The following is a 17,283-nucleotide window of genomic DNA, read 5'->3' on the forward strand; positions in this document are numbered from 1 at the left end:
GATTATATTCTTAAACTTAGTTACAGCACTTTCAGAAAGACATCTACTTTGATAAAGTCTACTCTCCACTGCTGTGTAATCAATTATTGTAAATGTAAATGTTATCAGGAAATGATCAGACAGCAGAGGGTTTTCAGGAAACACTGTTAAATGTTCAGTTTCTATGCCATATGTTAAAACAAGATCTAGAGTGTGATTAAAGTGGTGGGTGGGTTCTTTTACATTTTGAGAGAAGCCAATTGAGTCTAATAACAGATTAAATGCCATGTTGAGGCTGTCATTTTTAGCATCTACATGGATGTTAAAATCACCCACAATAATTATTTTATCTGAGCTGAGCACTAAATCAGATAAAAAGTCTGAGAAATCAGAGAGAAACTCTGTGTAAGGCCCAGGTGGACGATAGATGATAACAAGTAAGACTGGTTTCTGAGTTTTACAGCTGGGGTGGACGAGGCTAAGCATCAGGCTTTCAAATGAATTAAAAGTCTGTCTTGGTCTTTCGTTAATTAATAGGCTGATGTGAAAAATTGCTGCCACACCGCCCCCTCGGCCTGTGCTTCGAGGTTTCTGGTAGTTAGAATGACTCAGGGGTGTTGATTCATTTAAACTAACATAATCATCCTGCTGCAACCAGGTTTCTGTAAGGCAGAGTAAATCGATTTGTTGATCAATTATTAAGTCATGTACTAACAGAGACTTGGAGGAGAGAGACCTAATATTTAATAATCCACATTTCACTGTTTTACTCTTTGGTTCAGATGTGGATACTGTTTTGTTCTTTCTTTGTGATTTTTTATGTTTAAGTTGTTTATTGCTGGGTTTTGGTTTGTTTTTTGTCTTTTTGGGAGCTGACACAGTCTCAATGGAGATGGGTTTTTGGGGGGGTAGCAGGAGGAGAGAAGCTGCAGAGAGGCGTGTAAGACTGCAACTCTGCTTCCTGGTCCCAACTCTGGATAGTCATATTTTGGGGGGTTTAATAAATTGGTCCATATTTCTAGAAATGAGAGCTGCTCCATCCAAAGTGGGATGGATGCCGTCTCTCCTAACAAGACCTGGTTTCCTCCAGAAGGTTTGCCAATTATCTATGAAGCCCACATCGTTTCTGGGACACCACTCAGACAGCCAGCAATTTAAGGAGAACATGCGGCTAAACATGTCACTCCTGGTCTGATTGGGGAGGGGACCAGAGAAAACTACAGAGTCCGACATTGTTTTGGCAAAGTTACACACCGATTCAATATTGATTTTAGTGACCTCCGATTGGCGTAACCGGGTGTCATTACTGCCGTCGTGAATTATGATCTTACTGTATTTACGTTTACCCTTAGCCAGCAGTTTTAAATTTCCTTCAATGTCGCCTGCTCTGGCCCCTGGAAGACAATTGACTATGGTTGCCGGTGTCTCTAGCTTCACATGTCTGAGAACAGAATCACCAATTACCAGAGTTTGACCCCCGGCGGGTGTGTCGCCGTGTGGGGAAAAACGGTTAGACACATGAACAGGTTGGTGGTGTACCTGGGGCTTCAGTTTAAGACTATGCTTCCTCCTCACCGTCACCCAGCCGCCCTCTTTCCCCAGGACTGGACAACATTCAAGGTTGTCCAGTCCTGTTTCCTCCTGTATACAGGGGTAGAAGAGCAATGTCTCGTAGGAAGTGAAGGCCAGTCGGCCTTAGACAAATATTATATAAGACAAATATTAAAGGCTCTGGGTGGTAGTGAAGACTTGGAAAGGACAGCTGAAGTGGTGAAGAAAACTGAGAATAAGAGAAAAGAAGACAAAGAGACTCGATGGCAGAATTAGGAAGTACAGGGAAATATGTCAGTGAAGAATAAGTGATAATAAAAAAGTTGGATAGTTTATGAGATGAAGGAGAAGTAGCCAGGAATACTGGTAGGGCACGTGCATTGCAAAAAGAAAGGTGGAAAAGAAAACGTGTGCTGCATGTGAGATTGGACAATATGGAAGGAGAATCGGACTTCTATGGATTGGCTAGACAGAGAGCTTGGAAGCAGGAAGTTCAGAAGATTAATTAAGAGGAAGTTGAGGCAACTATGAAAACAATGAAGAGTAGAAAGGTTCCCCAAAAGTTGATTCTGTTCATCTGGATGTTTTCAGTGGGAGGAACAGATGATGTCTTTGCTGACTGCAGGTTTCCAACCTTATAAACTGTATATTTGCACAATAACTGAAACCAGCACCACTGAATGAAAGGTTCAGATGACGTAGCTGTAGCAGTGTGGAAATGTCTAAGAGGGAGGGCAGTGGACTTTTTAACCAGACAGTTTAACACAAAACTGGAGAAGCTGAGGAATTGAGAATTGTGCTAGTGAACAGAAGGATAAAGATGATGACCCATACCATGAAAAATAAATGCATTTATTTACTAAAACTCAGCCCTAGGCTGAGCCCTTGAAAAACTTTCACAGCTTATTAGGAGAGCTATTTTTCCCTCCATTGTCACACACCAGTGCACAGCATTCTCGTCCTTATGCTCTGACAGCACACAAACATCAGACAGCTCACAGATTATTCAGAATGTTCATGTCAAAAAAACCCCAAAGGTTCCCTCCTGCACTCAGGTTTGCCCATGAAAGCTTGGACCCAGCTCTCTGAGATTGCACCATGAATTATGAATATTCGGTTTATTCAACAGCAGCACTGCAGCTAATTGGTCTGATAAAATAGAGGAGGAGGGAGAAGGTAAGGTCGGTGAGGTGCAGAAAAATCTTATGAATGAAATCCAGTCTACTGACGTCAATGGGGACCTTGACGCAAGGATCACGTGTGTGCGGAAGGAGGGGGTAGAAGACAGCCGCAGCCTCTGTCCGTAGTCCTGAAAATAGACGAAGTAGGATCTGACTCCTGTGATAGTAGCACACGAAGAGTCCGAAACCCAGCGACATACAACAATATCAGTAACAATAATTAACAGCACATTACAACAACACGGCACGCGTCACGACGAGCACAGAGTGGATGACTGCAGGACTTCAGCAGCTGTGTGACGTGACGAGGAGGGAAAGCAGGAATTCCCCCGCCGCACACACTGAACTGCAAGTAAGTGGCAACTTATTTTGCATTAAAGCATTTAAATTTCTGCTCTCCGAAAGAAATACTGTGGCTCATTAATATTAGCGTTCTCAGAAATACTCATCAATGTTTAAAATGTTGCAACAAAATTATAATGTCACTAAAGCTTTCTAGTCAAAGCAAAGCGAGGCGCAGAAAATGTGCAAAATATATAGAAAATTTAGAAAAAGATGGTAATTCCTGTTGTGTGATGGGCGGAAATATTTATGTTCGTCCTAAACTGTGCCACACATTTAATTGATTTTAAGGAATAAAAATCAATTAGGCCCCAGTCAATATTTTGCGGACATGCAGGCGGTTCGTAAGTGAGGCATCACGTTGAAGGGAATTTGTGCACTGATGGCAGCTTAAAGTATTGTTATTTGATGTGGTCAAAATTCATTGTTTATAATCAACCGTACTGTCTGCTCCTACAACCCCTCCTACTTCTCATCTTTAGCCACATCATCAGCCTCATCATCTCAATTATCGTCATTTCCAGCAATCACATCCTTGACTGAAATAACTGCACTGTAAAATAAGTAGACTGAAGCTGTAACCGCGGTGACATTCGCATTAAAAAGGCTGAAACCACAGAGACAACGCTAACCTTTTGTCGTGTATCTGCATAACACTGACGTCCATGTTAGTCTGAGATAATGTTGTTTACATGTGAAGTGCGAACTGCGGGGAGGTTACTTATGTTGAACAGAGTCTGCGGAGGCTCATGTTTATTCTTATTTGCTTTTCTGGGATCTGTGACCTGCTGCAACAGTGCAAACAACAGATTCATCTTGTTGTGCCAAACAATGATTACATTTAAACGGTTATAAATAAGTTGTTGACCTGAAACCTATCAAAAACAGGCCAATCATATCTCAACATCACCGTTCTATAAAATTACTTGAAGTGACCAAAAAGGACTGGCTTGGTGACAATATGGGTACAATTACACAGAGTCATAGAGATACTTCAAAAACCTCTTCATAAATCCTGTTCAGTACAGTCTATTTACGAATATAAGTAAATGCATTAGACATTAAAACAACAACAACAACAACACATGAGAACATGTGAAATCCCTGCACAGCCCAGCCTCCACCGCAGGATATGCCGTTCCTATATCTCTGAAGTGTGTTTACTGCAACTAAAAAAGGATTTTAACAATAAGGTACTAATATACTGATATAACTGTTGGCTGATTTAACGAAAACAAAACACAAACAAACAAACAAACAAAAAAGGTTTATGGTAATTAGCTGACAACAAAATAGCATTTAACTTTCATTGTTTTGCTTTAATAGGGATAAAAAATCTCACCGTACAACTGGCTGTTTAGGTATTCTTAGAAAGTACATTTGAGTTTGCAGTTCCTGCGCATTTTTACAGTGTTTTAACTGCTGCATATGGCACATGGCGATGCGGGCAGGCGGTGGCTTCTGAAAACAAGAGCAGGTTTTTCTGATGGTGTAAACGACTCGGTGTAATAAACGTCTTACTCGTTCCAAAGCAGTCATGGCAGTGAATGTACACCGGTTTGGTTGTTGTGGATTTCAAGATATTACACTTGTTGCACTCTGGGTTCAACATTTAAGCACCAAGTAGAGCAGCGCGTCCCCGCCGGCGAGCTGATTTATTTGATCATCTTTTAAGTTTTTTCACTATTTTTCTGCTTCTGCTATCGCTCGCTGCTCTATTCCGGCCCACTTGTCAACCAATCAACATTCAGCAGTCGCATATGTCATCCGCTTCCAGCGACGCTCAGTCAGGATCTTCGAGGACTGCAGGTAGCGCGTCTTGCGTGCGCGAAAACCCACGCCTCCTCTGCCCGGTTTGGTTAACTATAACAACCTTGGATAGTTACTCCTACACTAGATTCAGGTGCATGTTTTGACATGATCTCAAACACACACACACACACACACACATGAAAACTCACAAAGTGAAAACCAGCTCTGCTCTTAGTGTTGCAAGGAAACATTGCTCTGGTGCTGGAGCACAGCGTCACGGTCCCTCAGTCCTCACTGCGTGAGCTTCTATTTTCTGTTTGTTTTGTGTTCTGTCTCCACTCTCCCACTTCCCAATTTGTATGTGTGTGTGTGTGTGTGTGTGTGTGTGTGTGTGCGTGTGCACCGGTCAATGTCTGTCAGGACCTCGTCTGGACTGCTTCACGCAGGATTTGTGGGGATCCATTTTTGTTGCTTCCTGCTGCTTCTCCTGCTCTGGTAAAAAAAAACCATAGGCCCACCCCAGTGCATGCTGGTCCTATACCAGTGCCTTCATTTATAGAAAATACAGTTACAGTTCCTCCTGGCTGACTTAACAACACAAACAACAAAACAAAACAATAAAAGAAGTACCAACCTACAAATAAAACTTGTGAATAACCCAAAAATATATGTAAACCAACAACAAACCCTAAGAAACTTCAAAATAATAAAAGTAAAGAACAAATAGCTCCATCAAGAATTGATAAGGAATCGAATTGATAAGTGATATTGACAATGGAATCTGCATCATTCTCATCAGTTTCCATCCCTACGTGTCAGCTCCCAAAGGTTTTGGTGACATCTAATAAAAGTAACAGATTTAATGTGATTAATTTCAAATTCATAAAATGAAACGTGACAAAAGGTTTATTAAAGTGTAAACACAGTATCCATTTTTTAGAATATCTATCAAGCACCAGGAGAAGAAACAGTCATGGTTACACTAAAAGTCTTAATTAACTGCAGATAGAAAGCAAGCTTTAGCTGTCTGTAGGGTCATATGTACTACTCACTCATTCACTCATCATCCCCACATATACATCCTCACATTCTCAGTGAAGATTTGATTCTGTTTCTTCTCTTTTCCAGGAATTTCTGATCTCCTTCACCACTCACAGAAAGTCCTGTTCTGGCTAGCCATGACTAGATACCATAATCCCTCAAGTGCTTTAATACAGCTGCTTCTTCTGACAGCAGCATCCTTTCTCCATCTGTCCACCTCCGATCCTCTCAGCACCCTTGACAAGCCATACCAACATACGTCAGGGCTGACTGTGTCTGGATATAGGAATATAGGTGGTGAAGAAAGCCAGCCAATGCAGAAACAAGAGGAAGCAGAGCGTGAAGAAGAGCTTTTTAAAAATGTTGATCCCAAAAAACTAGCAGCAGTTTTACTAGAGGCACTGAATAATTCAAAAGCAGAGCAAATGAACGAAGGAGAGGGGCGTGATGGAATGGAAGAAGAGATGACGACAGAGAAAGAGGAATATAAAAACGAAGATTCATACAGAAGATTGAGAACGATTGAGGGAGCAGACCGAGACAGAGACGGACGACAAGAGTTAGAGCTGCTAATGGCGACACAGGGGAAGGAACAGGAAACGGGGGAAGATGAAGAGAGGAAGAAAGCACAAAAAGAAGAGACGCTGACCGAGAGGGTGACCAGTCGTACTACAAGCCACACAGTCGAAATAGCAAGAGAGAAGCCTCCCACTGGCTCAGATGGACTAGGCGACAATGGACAGAGTACTGGTTCCCAGCAGGGATCAACCAGCCCTGATCAAGCCAGTAGTGAGGAGGAGGAACAGCTCAGCCCTGAGGAACTAAAAAGTCTTGAGATGATGATGAAGGAATTTCCTGCTTTGAACGTGCCCATTAAGAGGGAAGGAGACTCCGAGCAAAGTCACAGAGAAAGCAGAGACTACAGCTACAATGACATCATGCCCATAAATAAAGGCAGTGACCTTGCTATTACTAAGAAAAAACTTAAATGGCAAGAAGAGACGCAGAAAGCTCTCAGCATCCCAAAGTTCAGAGGAGATAATTTTATGGATGAATTTGATGACAGTAATCATAACTCAGCAGACCTCCAGGCTCCAAGAGAACAGACGATGGAAGATGATGAACCAGATGAGGAGGAGGAAGATGAGGAGGTGTTGAGTCCAGAGGAAGAGGAGGCTCAGGCCAAAGGTGAGCAGGAGGAGATGAGGAGACAGGCAGCTGAGGCACAAAGAGCCAAGATGGAGGAGGAGATGCTAGCTGATATTGCCTCAGACATGCTGCTGCGGTACATGGTCAAACAGAATAATGGGAACAAGCACTACAGCTCTTCTCTCTCCAGCGCTGCAGAGGATAAAAGGTCAGACGAAGAACAGGAAGTCACAGAGGAAGACGATATTGATCCTCAGACCATTGACAAGCTTATAGAGATCTCCAGCAAGCTCCACCTCCCTGCTGATGACGTGGTGGACATCATCAGTGACGTGGAGAAGAAGAAGAAGAAAGACTTGTCGCCTGACGTGATATCAGGTTGGCGACGACCTTTATCACCAATATCTTCACCATTTTCATCGGAATCACAGATTTCAAGCAATCAAAATGACATTCCCGCCTCTAACCAACCATTTCCAGCAGTTAATTTCCTCAAAACCTGGTTCCAGAAGAAAAAACCAACAAGATCAGAGGATCTCTGGAACAAACCTGCAAAACCTCAGCTTGGCAATCAAAATATCTGGGCCAAACCTCCTGTGCCGATCAAACAGGACCTCTGGCTCACGTCACCTAAATCTGCTTGGACTAGATATCCTCACTATCCTGTTTTCCCCCACACTTATCCTTCCTACTACCAGAAGAAGCCCTACAAAGACTACCCCATCTATGTTCCTCCTGCGCCCAGACTTAAGCCCTATTACTTAGTCCTTAAGCCTGCTCTCACGCTCAACAACTTCCTCACTCATTCAGTGGATGATGTGTATGCTTTTTCTCCCAAAAGGCGATACAACAGCTGGGTCCAACCTAAGCTGAGAAAACCCCCTACAGGCCCACAGCAGAAGACTTACTACACCAGATACCCTCTCTCTTTGTACCCTTGGACATTTCAGCCAGTGTCCAGCCCCAAACTACATCCACTTCCCAGAATCCATTCTCAGCAGAAGCAGCTTTATTACTCAGCCCCAGCGCCTGCAGATTATTATGTGGCTGGAAAGCAGCCAGACAGTAACTATGATGATCTGGAGAAATACATACAGCAGATATCCATGAAGAAGCCGCACATGATGGACTGAGTACAGACATGAGAAGAAGGAAGAGAAGAAGAAGAGCCACAAGCAGAAAAGAGTGTATTTATTTATGTTAAAGTATTTAGGTGGTTTTTCGTATGTAATAAGTTTCCTGTAATCATTTTGATTGGTTATGACTGAGACAAGGACTCTACAGAAGACTTTTTCTCAGAGGTAGTCTGGATAAAATGGATGAAAGATGTACATCTGCACTCGTTTCCTTTGCTATCCTTTAACTTTTCATGACAACATTCTCTATGTAGACATTTTAAAATGCCGACAAAGGAGGATGTTTAAATATGCTGTTACCTGCACCGAAGGCCTCTTTCAGAATCAGTCAGTCACATGAATCTGAAAACGTTTATTAAATGATAGATCCACTGAAGAAATGATAGTTTTGGTATTACAATTTGAAAATTATCAAATTAAAACAATTTCCTCAAAATTATGCCTGGCCTAAAGATTGTGGATACCAAAAGTCCCCCTCAGTGGAAGGAGTTAGCCCCTAAAGGCAGAGTGTCCATACATTCTTATCACTATCACCGCTTAGAAATTAAATTATTTTCATCCATAGTCTAGGAGTGAACTAATTCAAAAGCCACTCCCTATAATTATCTTTTAAATGACCACATGTTTATGTAAATGTATCATTTTTTATTGTTCCTATAAAAGGATAAAATTTTTAATGCAAAGCACGTTTCTGTGAATGTATACTGACACATATCCACCAAAGCTCTTTATAATAAAACATAATGCATCAAAAAGCCACACTACCACCAATATAATAGCTTGGATGACTCATTCTTTTGCATAACTTCAATAACCTTGTTGCTACGGTGATAACAAATTCAGCCAAACCCTGGCTAAACAGTCTTTTACACGTCCTGCTATTGGAGGAGGATGTAATGGTGGAGGCATACTGATCTTTTCATGAAGATATTTAAAAGCAAAAGACTAATTCTATATTTCCAGTCATTCTCAACAAATTCCTTAGAAGCAGCAGTTCTGCATTTAATACACTTCTTTTCTAAGCAAGCTGGCCTTTGTAGTTTTTTAGTAAATGTTACAAGTTTCTATTTTAGGAGATGTGTTGTTGGCACAAAGTGCTCTGAAATCCCAGAGTTTCACACAATTTTTTTTTACTTTTATTTCATTAGTTTTTCATTCATTCTTTTTTTAATTTGTCATTTTTTAATTCAGTGTTAATTCGGCCCTTTTTTCCCCGTTATCCAGATGTTCAATATAGGAAAACTCTCCTGTAATGGTGGTGCAGTGTTTAGTAACATCTCTTCATGTCATATCAAGAAGGCTCTAGTTTCAAATCTCCTAATTAGTGAAAATCCCACAATTAAAAAACATACATGTAATGATTGATGAAGTATGAATGCAAAGTAGATCAAATGCATAAGTGTAGGGAAAAAAGTAATGCATGAAGTAAAATGGGAAGGTTTGGTGTGAAGCACTTTGTGTGGTCAGTCAGACTGAAATGCATAATGCAAATGTTCTCAGCAACTTAATTATTAATTATGTTTATGCTTTGTCATTTTCAAACATTTTCCAATGACAGTGACACAAAAAAAGAAACTTTGTACAGCCTGATTTTCTTTTTCACATGGATACTAATAATAATTCATCAATAAAAACTTTCTTTTGCTGCTTTTTCTATTTTTCTAATCGAAAAGAGATTTTCCACTTTGGCTTTTTAGTGTTCATCTTTGTCATCATCATCATCAGCACAGCAACTTGGCATTGAAAGTCTCATAGAAAAAAGTCATCATGAGCTACGAGTAACAAAAAGAGCGAACTGAACTTTTGTCATTTTTAATGATTTGTTGCTTTTTTATGCTTTTCTTTTTTGCTTATTGATGAGGAAAGGGGCAGATAAAAGGGGCTGAGACACAGTAGAGGGTACAATGTCTGCACGTTTATGTATACTTGCATCTGAAAAATAACTTTTTTAAAGACATTTATGCATCAATGAAAAAAGTATAAAAAAATCTTAAAGATGAATGAAACAAAAACGTCAGTGTACCTACTACTAACTGTTTGAGTCATGTATGCAATGAGTGTTACTCACGGTCTTTCTAGATGTAACTCATTGTAACCGCTGTAATAAATATGTGTTTGCTGGATGTAAATGTCCATGTCAATTACTATTTTACTACACATAAAGAAATAAAGGAAAATATTTTTATTACAAAAAAAATGTTTCATTTTGGACACAAAGAGACTGTGAGAGAGAGCGCAACAGCAAAGTCGTCATCTCATTGAACCGGGACACTTTGGTCGGCAACGTGTGTGACTGTGCTGACCAAAGTAAAGCTGAACACTTACAGCTGTTACATCAAATTCTTCATCCAGCTTAAACTTCATCTCGGTGGTGTTGAAAATAGCTATCATCACGACAGTGATTATCAGCACAGCCTTTTCCCTACTGTCTGTTTGCTGACTGACTGCCTTTGTGTATTCATCAGTGTCCTCAGTCTTGAAAAGAGTGCTAGATTCAATAAACTGCTCATCCAGGATGGTAAAGATGCTGCTGCTACCAAAATGCAAGATGTACTGTGCTTGTTTGGACCATATTTGTGCCAGTCCAATTTGGCTGAAGTATGATCATAATCATGAGCATCTCAATAGAGAACTGCAGTCTTACTTCCCAACATACATGTCTGTGCGGGCCAGCAGTATGTATGTATGGATGGACTTTGAGGCTGGGCAAACCTACACTTTCCTCTGTAGCCCCAAGAGAATGTGCTCGTCCAGGGCCCATTGGGGCCCAACTATGTGAAAAAACCCACACAAGTAACACTGTGGGGCAGCCAATGCAGGCCTGACAAGTTTTACCCCATGGAGCCCCCACGACAATTTTCTGTGGGTGCGCCACCACCCACTCTGCTCTGGAAAAAACTGGATATTACCAATTCTGTTTTGAGACGTGCTGCTTGGGAAATTTTCAGGAGAGCACCTGGTCTTGTTAGGAGAGATGGCATCCATCCACTTTGGATGGAGCAGCTCTTATTTCTGTAACCTCCTGGAGCAGGAAGCAGGGTTGCAGTCTTGCAAATTTCTTTGCAGTTTCTCTCCTCCTGTTATCCCCCAAATCCCCATCCCGTTAGAGACTGTGTCAGCTCCCAGATCACCAAAAAAATAATCAAAAATCAGCAAAAACTGAAAGGAAAAACAATATAACAATATACTGCACTAAAGAGTAAAACAGTGCAAGTCTCTCTGTCTTCTAAGTCCCTGTTAGTACATGAATTAATAATTGATCAACATACTGATTTATTCTACCTTACAGAGACCTCTTTACATCAGGATGATTGTGTAAGTGTAAATGAATAAACACCTGAGTCACACTAACTGTCTGAATCCTCGAAGCACAGGCCGAGGAGGCGGTGTGGCAGCAATCTTCCACACCAGCTTATTAATCAACCAAAGCCCCAGACAGAGTTTTGACTCGTTTGAAAGCCTGATGCTCAGCATTTTTCAACCAAACCTGAAAACTCCAAAGCCTGTTTTTTGCTGCTGTTATCTATCATGCACCTGGACCTTAGTCTGATTTCTCTGACTTTTTATCTAATTTAGTGCTCAGCTCAGATAACATCCATGTAGATATTGAAAATGACACCCTCAACATAGCATTTAATTTGTACGATACCCACACAGGATAAATACTGTTTAAAAATACATGTATACTCTTATCCCTCTCACTGCACTTTATGTAAATATGCAAAAGAATAATCCTTGTTTATTTCACTGAACTAGCCATCTGTACATAGTACAGCACTTTTGCTTTTTTGTACACAATTTTTCCTGTTTATTTATTTAGCAGTTAATTAATTGATTTTCTAATATATCTCTGATTCACCTTTTCGTCCTGTCCCTTGTGCTGCTGTAACAATTTCATTTCCCTCAGTGTGGGATTAAATAAAGTCTATATCTATTTCTAATTTTACACTCAACTGAATTTTTTATATGTGGAAAAGAAACCATCCACCACTTCAGTCACACTCTAGATCTAGTTCTGACAAATGTCATAAAACCTGAACATCTAACAATATTCTCCAAAGATCCTCTTTTGCCCGGTCATTTCCTAATACCATTTACATTTACAATAATGGATTATACAGCAGTGAGGAATTCATTTCATAACGGTAGATGCCTTAGTGAAAGTGCTGTAACTTACTTTTAAGGTATAATTCCTCCACTCTTCTCTTCTTCAACTGCATGCATTATCTTGTGTATATCATTATCTTGTTAATGGTTTTACATCTTCACTGCGTATGAGTCTGGATACTGTGGCTAGAAAAAGTACAGACTTAAAGAGAACTACACATACTAGTGTTGACAAATACTCTAATAAAAGTTGAAGTACTGATTCAACTTCTTTATTCAAGTAAAAGTGAAAATGTAGGATAATTCTACCAGCTGTTTTGTGCAAAGCGAACTTTGTCCTAATGTAATAATAACATTTGTAGATGGGAATAAAAACTTTATTTTAGTCTAAATTTTAATTCTAATAAATGCACTCAGCTTGAATCAGTTAAGTAGAACATGAGCAGAGAAGAAAGAAGGAACATTTGTTTTTAAAAACTCATCATGGGGAAAATAATCAGAAGTCACAGTTATTTCTACTGAGAGCCAACAAACAAACAAACAAACAAAAAACACCCGCCCACTTTAACCCCTGATAGTTTTACCTGTTGTATCTCTTTTCATGTGACACCTGCTGGTCATTAATACACAAAAAGGATTGCCTTTCATGAGTTCCAGGTTCAGATTGGTTTGATGTTGATGAAGGACCAATGTGACATGAAATAACAACTTCCCTGAAATGCATCAAACCAAAAGTAAGGAGCATTGAAAATATAACGATTAGAAAGTACAGATATTTGTTTAAAAATGTAGGGAGTAAAAGTCAAGAGTTGTCTGAAAATAACCACTCTGAAATAACTAAAATAACTACTCTAGTGCTGAAAGAAAGTATACACAGCAAAATCTCCAGTGTTAAATGAACACTACAGAGTGTTTATATGTGTCCACAGTGTTGAGTGTTAAATGAACACTTTTGACAGTGTTGTACTTTTAAAAGTAACCTAGTCAGTTTTCAAGATTTACAATGACTAACACAGAGCAGTGCTGATTTTCTAACACTGGAATATTTCTAACATTTTGAGTTATTTTCCAGTGTTCAGAAAATCAGCACTGCTCTGTGTTAGTCATTGTAAATCTTGAAAACTGACTAGGTTACTTTTAAAAATACAACACTGTCAAAAGTGTTCATTTAACACTCAACAGTGTGGACACATATAAACACTCTGTAGTGTTAATTTAACACTGGAGATTTTGCGGTGTAGATTTTTTTCAGCACTATAGCCAGGCTGACAAAAAGTCTGAGCTCTGTTGAGCCAAACAATCCTTTAACTTTAACCAGCAATAACTTCATGAATTTTGTCACAAATAAAATTTTAACCATTAGAAAAAAAATGACTCATTTCAATGCTGCTGATATTTATTTAGACTTTTTCTCCAATTGATCTTTCTTAGCTCACTTCAATAATTACTTCCTCCAAACTATCAACGCCTCTGACAGTGGACTCATCTCTGTGCTTGTCCTGCTAGACCTCAGTGCTGCATTCGATACTGTTGACCATAATATCCTATTAGAGCGATTAGAACATGCTGTAGGTATTACAGGTACTGTACTGCAGTGGTTTGTATCATATCTATCTAATAGACTCCAATTTGTTCAAGTAAATGGAGAGTCCTCTTCACACACTAAGGTAAACTATGGTGTTCCACAGGGTTCAGTGCTAGGACCAATTCTGTTTACATTATACATGCTTCCCCTAGGCAGCATCATTAGAAGACATAGCATACATTTTCACTGCTATGCAGATGACACGCAGCTCTGTCTGTCCATGAAGCCAGGTAACACACACCAATTAGTTAAACTGCAGGAATGTCTTAAAGACATAAAAACCTGGATGGCCACTAACTTTCTGCTTCTTAATTCAGATCAAACTGAGGTTATTGTACTCGGCCCTGAAAATCTTAGAAATATGGTATCTAAGCAGATTCTTACTCTGGATGGCATTACCTTGGCCTCCAGTAATGCTGTGAGGAACCTTGCAGTTGTTTTTAACCTTCAATGCACATATCAAACAAATATGTAAGACTGCTTTCTTACATTTGTGCAACATCTCTATAATTAGAAACATTCTGATTCAGTGTGATGCTGCAAAACTAGCATTTATTTCTTCTAAGCTGGACTATATACTATATACTGCTGTCCTAAAAACACTCTAAACACCCTAAAAACACTAGGTTCAAAACTTCTCTTTCTGAGTAAGCATATAGTTAGGGCTGGACCAGGTGATCCTGAATCCTCTGTAGTTATGTTGCAATAGACTTTACTCACCTTTCACACTACCTGTGCTTATCCACCACCCTTTATTAAGTAATTAGTTATTAATCATCTCTGGCTGTCTTCCACAGAGAGTCTTTTGTCTTGTCTTCCTCCCATCACTCCCAACTGGTCGTGGTAAATGGGTGCCCCTCCCTGAGCCTGGTTCTGCCAGAGGCTTCCTCTTGTTAAAAAAGGAGTTCTTCATTCTCCGAGTGGTTGACGAAAGGTGGTTGTTTGATTTCTTTCCTCTGTTGTTGGGTCTTTACCTTACCAAATAAAGTGCCTTCAGGTGACTCTTGTTTCATTCCATCTAAGCGAGTCAGGTCACAAACAACCTGAAAAAAACTGTCATTGGTCATTAAACAGGCAAATAAAATAACTAGCACCGCACAGTCATCACTGTCAGATCACTATCAGGCAATTGCATATAAAGACATTGCACAACTCATTTCAGCTCCTCCCTGCAGGGTCCCTGCAGCCAGGGAAATACAGCAGGATCACTGCCTTCCACTGCTACTGACCAGATTAATGGCTCATAATGAAATTTTAGATCACTTTTAAGCAATGTTTTAATCTCACTATGCTGTGTTTATATTGTGTTTTATGTTTTGTTGTTGTATTATTTTCTATACAGTGAAAACCAAGTTTAAAACAAATTTCCATTACTTTGCAACAGACAATAGTTTTCTGATTCTGATTAAACATCCTTTGTCTCTCCTCTGCACGTGTTAAACAATGTAAACCTCTCTTGTCTTGTCCCAACCTGAGATGTCCTTCTGATATACCCATTTTTAATCTTGCCCATCCTCATTATTTATTTTTCCAATAAAAATATTAACATGTCGAGCTCTTTCACCTCCTTCTCCACCTTCTGTCTTTTGGTAAGTGTCTCTGAACCATATTCATTCAACACAACACAAACAGCGTTGAAAACCAGCCCAAAGAGACATTAAAGCGATCACCACAGTGATTCTACTGTGGAAACATTAACATGCAGAAATGGAGGCTACAATGCTGGAAGCCTGACTTATCATTTGTTTGCCATCATCTCCATCATATCAGTCAGCGCTCTCCCTTTACTAGTCATTTAGTCTCTGTTCTCACCTACACACTCCTGCTTTTCTTTCTCACTGCCTCCTAACACAACTCATCCCTTTGCTATGTCAATTTTGTATTCAGCCAACAGCAGCACTTTTCACCAGCAACCTGTTGGGCAACGGCATCTTAGACAATCACTGTTAACCTGGACCCTGACTCATCTGGTATAGAAGACTCGTTTTTTAATCCCCATGTTTGATTTGGCAAAGACTTTACACTGGATGCCTTTTCTGACACATGTGTGACAAACTGATTCATGTATGCTCCATGTGATGCATGGATGAATCAGTAACTGAGACAGACAGATGGGAGGGATAGAAGGTTGAAATATAAGGGTGAAAATGTAGGCTACCCTGAAAAATAATTAATTTCAGCTCATGAAATAAATAAGATGACAAAGAAAAACAGAAGAATACAAAAAAGAGAATGTGTCAGGTGCCTAGCCTTGTTACTAGGAGAGAGAAAAGGCATAAAATAGGGGGTGATGGTTGCAGCTCTTCTGCCTACAGAGGGGTTAAGTGATTCATGATGTCATGTGCTGAGGAGTGGATGACTCATCCACCAACACCATCATGCAGCAGCAGTGGCTGCATGATGGTGTTGGTGGATGAGACACACACACACACACACATATCTATATACGTGTATATATAAGCATGCATATTGTGCATATAGTGCATGCACGCACACACATATATATATATGTGTATGTGTGTGTGTGTGTGTGTGTGTGTGTGTGTGTGTTGGACTATACCCAAAAATTCAAAAAACTCTTCTGCCTGTTTTGTTTGTACTGTCAGGCAGCTTCTGCAGACAGCTTTATGATCTGAATGCACTCCGTGCCAAACACATTTTGCTTTTCCAAGATGAGCTCTATAACATCTATATAGGCTTCTCTTGTTCATGTGTTTCTTTTATCTGTTTATTTATTCATTTCTATTAGTGCAATGTCAGCTATTACATTGTATCTGTAGTTGGACCACGTCTCAGCTGACAGGTGGGAGAAAAACAATGGAAAGGGGGGAGAAAATAGAAGGAAACATAATAAGATGATAGAGCACAAATAGAACAACGTGATGTATCATGAACACAGGGAATTAAAGAAAACAAACCATACAGCACCTGGAACACAAAAACATGAGAATGCACAGATACATAAATCAACAATCTTATTGTTGTGTGTGTGTCTTTGTCACAAGATGTCATGCAACCCCCACCCCCTGTTTCACATGTCTAATTAGTATATTTGCAAATGCTAATAGTAATAATAATAGACATGATAGAGATGAGATGGTTGGCACAAGCTGTTCACTCACTTACATGTGTGTGAATCATCTGGTTTCACTACTCCACGTGTTTGTTAATCCTGCAGCTGCTATGGCTTCTCTGCCTCCTCCTGGTGGTTATAACAGTTCCTGCACTGCTTCTCTGGCTCTCGCTGCTGCTGCTGATAATGTTAGTGTTTCTCTGGCACTCAGCTGTGTTTGTAACGCTAGTGTTTATATGCCACCTACTGCTGTTGATAATGTGAACAATGGTGGTATTGTTATAATCATTCTGGTGATGCTTTTCTACTGCTGTCTGCTGATGACAGCAGTCGTGTTTCTCTCGCTCCCTCCGGTGTTGACAATGTGAACAACGCTGTGGATATTGT

At 39.9% G+C, this 17,283-nt stretch overlaps 1 protein-coding gene across 1 annotated transcript; it reads left to right on the forward strand.

Moving 5' to 3' along the window:
• The first annotated feature begins 2,782 nt into the window (after window positions 1-2,782).
• vgf (VGF nerve growth factor inducible) lies at window positions 2,783-10,254 on the forward strand. Its single transcript, XM_025899788.1, has 2 exons — window positions 2,783-3,063; window positions 5,934-10,254. The coding sequence occupies exon 2, from the start codon at window positions 5,984-5,986 to the stop codon at window positions 8,126-8,128; it is 2,145 nt and encodes a 714-aa protein (XP_025755573.1). The 5' UTR covers window positions 2,783-3,063; window positions 5,934-5,983; the 3' UTR covers window positions 8,129-10,254.
• Window positions 10,255-17,283: the final 7,029 nt, after the last annotated feature.

Source organism: Oreochromis niloticus, linkage group LG3 (assembly GCF_001858045.2).
Source record: "Oreochromis niloticus isolate F11D_XX linkage group LG3, O_niloticus_UMD_NMBU, whole genome shotgun sequence".
NCBI classification, from domain to species: domain Eukaryota; kingdom Metazoa; phylum Chordata; class Actinopteri; order Cichliformes; family Cichlidae; genus Oreochromis; species Oreochromis niloticus.